Source organism: Aedes albopictus, chromosome 3 (genome assembly GCF_035046485.1).
Source record: "Aedes albopictus strain Foshan chromosome 3, AalbF5, whole genome shotgun sequence".
NCBI classification, from domain to species: Eukaryota; Metazoa; Arthropoda; class Insecta; order Diptera; family Culicidae; genus Aedes; species Aedes albopictus.
This window is the reverse complement of record NC_085138.1, coordinates 230,355,873-230,366,745: the sequence shown is the minus strand read 5'-3', so window position 1 is coordinate 230,366,745 and position 10,873 is coordinate 230,355,873. Positions and strand designations below refer to the sequence as shown.

The following is a 10,873-nucleotide window of genomic DNA, read 5'->3' as shown; positions in this document are numbered from 1 at the left end:
AACTTATTCACTTTTTTCTCTTTCATTTCCTTTGCAACAAAAATGTCACGAACATCAACAAAACAAAGCACGGAAAAAATCATAAACTGAATAAATAATTAAAAATGCACGGAAAAAGATTGTTTCGGAATAGTGAATGGTTCAAACGTAAGAAAAACAGTATAATATATTGTTATATAAAGATCGAATGTAAATGTATAGTAGCTACCAATGTGCAAAGCTTTTAGCGAACCATTCCATTACAATACACTATATTGTAGCTGGTATACTGTATGGTGCAGGAATGGTTTTCACCAAATACCCTATGGTTAGTTTTTATCCGGGTGTTCCAATTGGCGAATTAACATTATTTTTTACTTAAATTTGACAGCTCGACACTTAACCTTGACAGTTCTCCTAAGGAAATAATTATAGAACTGTCAAGTTAAGGTGAACATTAATTTTAATTCTCCAATTGGATTCAGAGATGAGCCAGCCTAGGGCTGCAAATCTCTTTAATAAAAATAATAATAATAATAATAATAATAATAATAATAATAATAATAATAATAATAATATAATAATAATATTGCAGACTACATCCCAAATTGGACTATCACACTTTTTTTGGTACGCCTAAAAAGTGTGATAAAAGTGCACATTTGCCTCGGATCGTCTCGACGTCTTCGGTGCACTTATTCCTCCATTTACAAGGAATAAGTGCACCGAAGACCTCAATTTGATCCGACGTATCCCTACGCTGTAATCACACTTTGAAGGTGTGTGCACACTATTGTGTCAGTCCAATAAGGCAATCCATGAGACAGATGCGATCAGCTGATTTTTTTTGTTTACCATGTATTTTTGACAATCGATGATCGGGGTGACAGCTGAACACAAAGGAATTTGTTAAGCACCGACGACACTTGACGAAACTTTGTTAAGTTGTACTCACACTGTGTTTACAGTTTTGGCTGTCACCCCCATCGCGAAAAGTCGTCATGGATTGCCTTATTTGGGGTGCAGTCAGCAATAATAATCTCCAATTGGAACACACTTTCAGTGTTATTAAATATTTACTGGGCCATTAATTTCAATTCTTATGCAGTGCATACCTTGAACATATAAATACTTTGGTTAGAGAAGTCAAAACAACAGCTGGAAAACATTGCGGTGCGTGATCTTTACGAGCTCGTGCGGTGTTCCGTGATTGCATAAACAGTCTAGTGTTAAAAGAATCCGGATGGCGTCGTTGGCCAGATTGTTCCAAAATTTGGCTATCAAACCCATTGCCAGTGATGTGCGTACTCTAAGGGTGTCGTACATTTCCACGGAAAGCTTGGCCCGGGTGATGAATAAACCCAAACCGGGAACGGGGAAAGCCTATCGTAGGATCGTCCACTATCCGGAGCAATACACCGTGGAACCGCTGAAGGTAACTAATTTGGCCGGTCGCGATCCCGATACGGGACGGCTGATAGCGAAGGGCATTGGCGGTGGCATCAAGCATAAGTACCATTGGGTCAAGTGGGTTCGCGATGGACCTCTGGAAGGGCCACCCCAGGTCGAGAAGGTTATTGACGTGATACACGATGGCTGCCGGACGGCGAAAGTGGCACTGGTCGCCGTGGGAGATGAACTGAAGTACATCATTGCGACGGAAAATATGAAGGCGGGAGATCTGATCAAAACATCGAGATTCATCCCTAGGATCCCAGGTATGGTAAAAATAAAGATGCGTATCGATGAGTAAGAATCCACTTTCCGGAAATGCACTTTGTATGTTAGAAGACAATTTAAGATATGTTTGAGATAGTTTGGTCATATTGGCTATCACAAGTTACATACTACACATACCTAAAATTAAATGTATATTGTCCACAAATGTCCCAAGTTCACAAAATTTGATTGAATAATTCAATTATTGTTTATTCAATGTTCATTTATTTTTCAGTACGTGCCAATGAGGGAGACGCTTATCCACTGGGAGCCCTTCAGGTCGGAACGCAAATTCACTGCTTGGAAAAATATCCCGGCCAGCCCTGCCATCTGATTCATTCGGCCGGAACGTACGGAACCATTCTGCGTAAATTTGGCGACCTGGTAGTGGTTCAACTTCCCTCGAAGCAAGAATTCGCTTTCCATCAAACGTGCATGGCAACGGTTGGGCGCGTCTCTAACATCTACCACAACAAAACTCCGATTGGTTCGGCTCAGAAGAATCGCGAGCTGGGTAATCGACCTCGGTCGGGATTGTGGCACCGGAAGGACGGCCGACATGGACGTAAGATTCGCAAGTTACCGCCCATGCGTGTGATTGCGCCTCCTTCGGACCCCTCCGCCGAACCGATTATCTTCACCGTTAAAGTGTAACGGGGTGACATTAAATAAATAAATGCATTATGTCTATATAGAAGTAATAACTGTGTATTTCTTGTATTGCGGATTTTTTTCACAAATATTTGACTCAAATATTTGCTTGCGTTTTTGCTCACTAGCACCACCTAGTTATTGCTCGACCAAACATGCGTGTTTAGAGCTTTTGGCGGCTATGTACTAACTCTTCGAAGACTGGAAAGTGCTAGTAGTACGCAAGGAACAAACTAGAATCCTTATTGCTGAACACATGTTTCATTATTGGAATGATATTGCTGCTAATGTTAAAACCCGGGTCCTACTGGGGAGAATTTAGCAGTAAAACAAGGGTGATGCTAGGTTTCCGATGCATGACCAATATCAGTACTCTTGTTTTGTTTTCTAAGAAAACATAACAAAAACTGTATCAAAATCGATACTTAATTGCCCCTCAATGGCAATTGAGTAATGCGACATGCACTACACTAAGGATACAAGTAATGTCACAATAGATCCAGTGGCGTAGCCAGAAATTGTCTCTGGGAGGGGTTTTCAATGGTCAATGATATCTTTGTTGATTTGACACTTACTTTTTGTAAACAGTAATGAGTAATTGCATTAGTAGTTTAAAAAAAGCGGCGCAGCCGAAAAATTTTTTCGTCGCAAAGCGCTTTATACTGAAAATTTGTTCCAGAAATTTTGACTCTGGGGGGGGGGGGGTTTAACCCTAAAACCCCCCCCGTGGCTACGCCAGTGAATAGATCTAAAAACTGGTCGCAGTGACAAACCCGAACAGGAATAAAAAAAACGCGTGTAACTAGGCTACCAAGCCAATTGGGTTTTTAAATTAAGAAAAATGTATCGATTGTTTGATTTTATACAAAAGAGCACCTTTTTCTGAACCACCACGATTTTTTTCAGATTGTTAGAACTTCATTTTGGTACCTAAAACCGATTTCAAAGAGATTTTTCGAAATCACCTTTTGACAGCTGGCCAACTGCTTGACAGCTCCACCCAGTACAAAATGTGACGAGGGGTGATTCGACAAATCGCTCCCATACAAACTTCAAACTGATTTTTAAATAGGTTCCCGGGCACCAAAATTCATGAAAATTTGGATTTCGGCTCAGTTTTGCATGCAGATTCTGAATATGGAATTATCTCAACACCGCTAAAGAAGCCAATTGCGAAACACTGAATGGGCAGGGAAACCAAGCCCCGAGAGGTCAACGCTAAGAGGAAGAGTGGACAACCGGACCAAGGGAAAGAGAACCTTTGGATTACGGTCGGAAAGAAGAAGGTTTTGAGAAAAGTGAAGTCAGCCCGCATACGCGAACGGAGCCACGCGCTGGTCTTTAAAACCGAGGCACACACGTACGCCGAGGTGCTGAGGGTCATGCGAGGCGAAAATCGTCTCGGATGTAAATCGCTGGGCGCACACCAGGACTGAAGAGATGATGCTAGTGCTGAAGAAGAAGGCGGCCAGAAACACCTCCTACAAGGCACTAGCTCAAGAGGTACATATTGTTGCCCGCACATCGTATTTGCACTGGGACGAAGCGATAATGAACGATGGCAGCACTGGAGAGAAAATGTTTACATATACACACACTTACTTTTGTCACACTGTTAACTTTACACGCGAATCAGTTCATTAAAATCAGTTCTTGTTTAATCCGAAATTATTCCGGTGTTTCGTCTTTTATTCACGTCGAATCTCTGTCCGAACCGTCCAATAGGTTACGGGCCCACGGTTTCCGGTGGAATATTTCGAAGTCGCGTGCGGAAAGTTAGTTTTCTCGGTCGTTTTTCGTATCGTCGTGTCGGATCCCGCAAGCCATGCAAGATGGCGGATGCAGCGAAGTTCAGTTTCCCGAAACTCACCAATACTAATTACAGTACTTGGAAGTTTCGCATGGAAATGTTACTGACACGCGAGGAGCTGTGGCATGTTGTAGACGAGCCCAAACCCACGGCTCCCACCGCCCAGTGGAACAAAGAGGACCGAAAGGCAAAAGCCACGATTGGGCTTTGCATTGAAGAGTCACAGTTCGGAATCATTAAGAACTCTGTGAGTGCGTGTGACGTTTGGCTGGCGTTGCAAAGACATCATGAAAAAGCAACTGTGACATCCCGAGTATCGCTACTCAAGAGAATGTGCAGCAAGAATTTGGCAGAAGGCGGCGATCTCGAGGCGCATTTGGTCGAACTTGACGACCTGTTCGAGCGGTTGAATTCTGCGGGGCTGCAGCTGGATGAAGAGGTGAAGGTGGCGATGGTGTTACGAAGCTTGCCAGACACGTATGATGGACTAGTCACCGCCCTAGAAAGTCGACCCAACGCCGACATCACGATGGAACTAGTTAAGTCAAAGCTCCTTGACGAATACCAGCGGCGAATGGAGAAGGGTTCGAACGAGAGCAGGCTGTTGAAGACGTCGGCGGCGGCCAAGCCGGCTGAGAAGGTTTGTTTTTACTGTAAAAAGCCTGGCCACTTTCGTAAAAACTGCCGGAAGTACCTTGCCAGTCAGAAGGACCAGTTAGGAGAGCGAGCGGGACGTTTCAAGCAACAGGATAAACATTCGAATGGCGCCAAAGTCAAGCAAGTACGTGATTCGGAGGACCAGTTGATGTTTTGGGTGGAAGCGGATCAGCGTTCGGTGGAATGTCGTGCGGCAAACCGGAACAACAACATCTGGTATGTCGACAGCGGTGCGTCACAGCATATGACGTGCAATAAGGCGTTCTTCGAGGAGTTGCTGGAAGGTTCTCAGGTGGAAGTTACTTTGGCGAATGGGAAGAAAACAAGAGCCGGTGGCGTAGGCCGCGGCACCCTTAGCTGTGTTGATGCGGTAGGCGAAACACGACAGATCCAGGTAAGAGATGTTCTTTACGTACCGGAGCTTGAAGGCAGTCTGCTTTCCGTGTGTATGATTGTTGGCCACAATTTTTCGGTGACGTTCGATGCTACTGGATGTAAAATTCGCAGTAATCAGGGTGATATTGTGGCTTCGGCTGATTTGCGAAATGGAATGTACGTGTTGCGGCATTGCCAGAAGTCGATGGTGTCTACTGCGCCACGGCACACCGAATTTTGTCCCCACACATGGCATCGAAGATTTGGTCACAGGCCGTTGTGGACCAGATCAATAAGAAAGAACTTGCGACGCACATGAAGGTTGTGGATTGCGGCATGCAGACAACCTGTGAATGCTGCCTGGAAAGCAAATTATCCAAAACCCCCTTCCCGAAGAAGACAGAAAGCCGTGCTGAACAGATTCTTGATCTCGTTCACACAGATGTGTGCGGTCCGTTTAAGCATGTCACTCCTAGTGGCAATAAGTTCTTTCTGACTCTTATTGACGACTTTAGTCGATATACAACTGTGTATCTTCTGGCTAACAAGTCTGATGTGCCTGCACGCATCAAAGACTTCGTGAACATGTGCAAGACTCAATATGGGAAAACGCCTAGGGTTATTCGTTCTGATAACGGAGGCGAATATGTAAATCGTGAGCTACAGCAGTTTTTCGCAAAGGAGGGTATAAAAGCAGAGTTCACAAGCCCATATTGCCCTCAGCAAAACGGGGTAGCTGAGCGAAAAAACCGCTACCTACAAGAAATGGTTTTGTGCATGTTGGTCGACAGCAAGCTACCTAAGGAGTGGTGGGGAGAGGCGGTGATGACAGCAACGTTCCTTCAAAACCGGCTGCCATCTCGCACGGTCGGATGTACGCCCTACGAAAAATGGCATAACAGGAAACCGGCAATGAGAGATCTCAAAGTATTCGGATGTGAAGCTTACGTGTACGTGCCCAACCAGAGGAGAGGAAAACTGGAATGTCGGAGCAAGAAAATGATCTTCGTCGGTTACAGCATGCAGAGCAAGGCATACCGTTTCGTCGACAGAGAAACTCACCGAGTCACCGTGAGTAGGGACGCCCGCTTTCTGGAGCTGGGACCTGAGGGACAGGAGGAGCAGGAGTTTCCGGCTGGAGCGAGACCCGGAGAGTGCGAAGTGTATGAAAATGAAATCGAAGTCGATGGAAAAGTGAATAACGAGAAAAACGAAGTGGTGATTGATGAAATAGACGAAGAAAATGAAGAGGACAATGAGTGGTTTGACTCTGAACTGAATGGACAAGAAGAAGATGAAGAAATAAGTGCAGTGAATGATAACGTGAGGCGATCACAGAGAAGAAATCAAGGTGTTCTACCGGCTCGGTTGAATGAATACGTAGTTGGTCTAGCTGCGTATCTCTGTGGGGCGCCTGTTACTTTCAAAGAAGCGATGTCGTGTAGCGAGAAGCATCAGTGGCGTGAAGCAATGAAAGAAGAAGTGCAATCCTTGACTGACAACAATACATGGAGTCTCGTAAAGCTACCACCTGGCCGTCAAGCGATAGGTAGTCGATGGGTATATAAGAAGAAGGAAGACGTGGCGGGGAATGTAGTACGCTTCAAGGCTCGTTTAGTGGCACAGGGGTGTGCACAACGCTACGGTCGTGACTTTGAAGATGTCTTCGCACCGGTTGCTATGCAGGCAACGTTTCGTGTGCTTCTGACAGTTGCTGGTCAGCGGAAGATGAGTGTACACCATATCGACGTCAAGTGTGCATACCTACATGGCACGCTTGACGAAGAAATATTTATGCATCAACCGCCTGGCTTCGTCGTTTCCGGAAAGGAAGGATTGGTATGCAAACTCAACCGTAGTATTTACGGTTTAAAACAGGCGGCTAGAGTTTGGAACCGTACTATCAAAGAAGTTCTTATCAAGATGGGTTTCAACCAGTCCAGTTCCGATGCTTGCCTGTATATGAAAGACCTTGGACGTGGCGAATGGATATATCTTTTGATTTATGTAGACGACATCATCGTGGCTTGTCGTTTGCAGGAGGAGATCGACAAAGTGCAACGGGAACTTGGACAACACTTCAGGATCACGGCGTTGGGACCAGTAAGCCATTTCCTTGGCATAGCGGTGACCAGAGGTGATGACGGTATTTATACAATCAACCAAGGTACTTTCATTCAGAAAAGCGCGGAAGAATACTGTCTCGACGGTGCCAAGAAGTCTAGTATCCCTATGGGGTGATACTCACATCGTAAGTACTGTGTAAGGGGTGGTACTGACTTCGTAAGTACTGTAGAAAAAGATAGGCCAAGAAACGGTCAAGAAACGATTTTCTGCCAAAATTTCTTGAGCCGTACTCAGCTGGAACGGAATAATCGATGAACTTGATGATCATTGATGTAATGAGAGTGCAATTTGCGTTCAGTGTATGAATTTTTTATAGTAGAAAAGCCTCTCAGTGTGCACGGCTGCCAACCCAAATGTCAAACGACTATTTCCCGTTTTGTTTTCATATCCACTGTAACAAGAAAGTCGGACGAATAAACACGCGTTTTCCATTCTGTACAGACTGTGTTCGGTTTTCCTTTTCCTGTCCGAAATCTCGTTCCGCCCATAGGTTGTGGGCCCGGGATCGTTTCCTGGACGCGTCGCGGTCGAATCAAGTGGATTCCGGTCGGAGTGTCGTGAAACAATCGAGAAATGGGGGAACACGAGAAGGAAGAGTGCTTTCGCGTCGCGCTGTTTGATGGGACGAACTTTCCGGCGTGGAAATTTCGAATGCTCACACTGCTGGATGAGCACGATCTAGTGGAATGTGTTGAGACCGAAATAAACGATATGCCGGAATTGAATGTCGAAGCAGGGGACGCGCAAGATGTGATTCAGCGAAAAGGGAAAGCTCTAGAGAAGAGACTGAAGAAAGATAAGCGGTGTAAAACTATGATAGTGTCGCGGATCCATGATGATCAACTGGAGCACCTCCAGGGGCGGAACACCCCAAAGGAAATGTGGGATTCGCTAGTGAAAATATTTGAACGAAAAAGTGTTGCGAAGCGACTGCATTTGAACCGGCAGCTCCACGAGCTGCGGTACGCGGGGGGAAACTTGCAAGAGCATTTTGTGAAATTTGATCGCCTGATTCGGCTGTTCCGTTGTGCTGGTGGTGTAATGGATGATATTGACGTGGTGTGTCGGTTGCTACTTTCGTTGGGCACAGAATACGATGCAGTGGTGACGTCAATTGAATCACAGCCTGAAGAACAACTCACCATGGACTTTGTGAAAAGCAGGCTCCTTGATGAGGAGATAAAAAGAAGAAGCACAGCGTCGGAATCAAGTGCAGTGAAGAGTGATTCCGCCGCGTTTTCTGGTGCCGTGAAGAAGCAAGTGAAGAAGAAGAGCTCCTTCAAGTGTTACGGTTGCCAAAAAGAAGGGCACAAAATAGCGGATTGCCCTGAGAAGAAGAAAAAGAGTGATGTGAAGCCGTTCCCCAAATCGTCTGCGCACGTCGCGAGTGAGCGAAAAGAAGGGGTGATTTTCTTGAGCGATGGCGAGACGATGTTGGGCGACCGGAGCAAAATTCGATGGTACATTGACTCGGGTGCAACCGAGCATATATGTAACGATAAACGGTTGTTCGACAAACTGGTTCCGATGGCACAGCCGATGGACATCGCTGTAGCCAAAAGTGGTGAATGGGTGACTGCTGAACTTGCCGGTGACGTGTCAGTGATATCAGTGGTTGAAGATAAGTTCATCGAAGCGACTGTGTCGGATGTGGTGTATATCCCCGAAGCAAGGGCCAACCTGTTCTCCATCAGTAAGGTGGAATCTGCCGGAATGCGGGTGGTGTTTGAAGGCGGCCGCGTCGAGATTCTGCGAGACTCGGTGGTGGTGGCCACTGGGAGGCGGCGAGATAAGTTGTATGAACTTGACTTCTACACACCCAAAGGTATGTGCGATTCTTTATTATTTTCTGGGGAGATCAATAAGGCGAATGAACTCTGGCATCGACGCTTCGGCCATCTGGGAGAGAGAAACCTGACAAGCTTGTTGAAGGGAGAGATGGTTAACGGCATGAAGGCGACATCGGGCGAGGAACAGCTGGTGATCTGTGAACCATGCGTAGCAGCGAAGCAAACCAGAAACCCTTTTGCGTTGCGGCAGGAAAGGCGATCGAGTCGGGTGTTGGAGCTGGTGCACTCGGATGTTTGCGGGCCAGTCACACCTGCAAGCTGGAGTGGGGCGAAATACTTCGTCACTTTCATTGACGACTGGTCGAGATTCACTGTTGTGTATTTGATCAAGTCAAAGGATGAGGTTGCCAGCTGCTTTAGGGACTACGAGGCGCAAGCAGTGGCCAAGTTTGGATGCAAGATTTCCCGCCTGCGTTCGGACAACGGTGGCGAGTATGTCGGCAAAGAGATGCGATCGTTCTGCCGGCAGCACGGGATCAAGATGGAGTTCACCGTTCCTTATTCACCCGAGCAAAACGGAGTAAGCGAACGGATGAATCGAACGTTAGTGGAGAAGGCCCGTTCGATGTTGTTCGACTCCGGCGTGGACAAGGTTTTCTGGGGAGAAGCGATTGAAACTGCGGCATTTTTAGCGAACAGGAGCCCGGCCAGTGCGATTGGCCAAAACGTGACACCGTCGGAGGTGTGGAATGGTAAGCGACCGGATGTTTCAAAGTTGAAAGTTTTCGGTTCCCCGGCTTATTGTCACATACCCAAGGAATCCCGGAAGAAGTTGGACAAAAAGAGCTGGAAAGGTATTTTTGTGGGCTACGGGGCAAATGGGTATCGCATCTGGAACCCAAAAGAAAGGCGGATTGTCACCGTTCGCGATGTAATCGTTGATGAGAATGCCAAAGTGGGGACAAGTGAGAACCAGCGATCGAAGACAACGGCGGTTCATCTTCCGGTAGGATCGAATGCGAGTGAAGATGAGCAGGAAGAGCTTCACAGCGAGAACGGCGTTCAGGATGAAGCAAATCTAGATGAAGGTACCGAACCAGAGGATTTTGATAGCTGTGTTGATACTTCGCTCGAGGAGGAAAGTGACGACGGTGCTCAAGCTGCTGGAACCAATGGTGGGCAAACAAGCGGGACGCGGATCAGGAAGCCTCCTGCGTGGCAGAAGGATTATGATATGACGTTTGCGGGGTTTGCTTTTGGGGCGCTGGAGTACGTGGATAACTTGCCGAGCACTGTAGCGGAGTTGAAGCAGAGGGATGACTGGCCACAATGGCAGGCGGCCATTCAAGCGGAACTGGACTCTTTGCATAGAAACAACACTTGGGACCTAGTGAAACTTCCTGAAGGGCGGCGTGCAGTATCTTGCAAATGGGTTTTCAGGATCAAACCCGGGAATGGGGATGAGCCAGACAAATACAAGGCACGTCTGGTTGCTCGTGGGTTCAGCCAACGTCGTGGTTTCGACTACAATGAAACCTACTCCCCAGTCGCTAGAGTAGACACTCTGAGAACTTTGTTAGCTGTAGCGAACAAAGAGCGTATGGAAATCCACCAGATGGATGTCCAATCGGCCTTCCTCAATGGAGATCTTTCCGAGGAAATTTACATGTCGCAACCCGAGGGATACGAAGTAGGAAATGGATTGGTCTGCCGATTGAGAAAGTCCTTGTACGGCCTCAAACAGGCATCGAAGGTCTGGAATGAC

General features: G+C 46.6%; 1 protein-coding gene across 1 annotated transcript; it reads left to right on the top strand.

The window, feature by feature from the left end:
• The first annotated feature begins 1,121 nt into the window (after window positions 1–1,121).
• LOC109399515 (large ribosomal subunit protein uL2m) lies at window positions 1,122–2,395 on the top strand. Its single transcript, XM_019671968.3, has 2 exons — window positions 1,122–1,697; window positions 1,934–2,395. Exons 1-2 carry the CDS (start codon window positions 1,223–1,225, stop codon window positions 2,350–2,352), a joined length of 894 nt encoding a protein of 297 aa, XP_019527513.1. The 5' UTR covers window positions 1,122–1,222; the 3' UTR covers window positions 2,353–2,395.
• The last annotated feature ends 8,478 nt before the right edge of the window (window positions 2,396–10,873 follow it).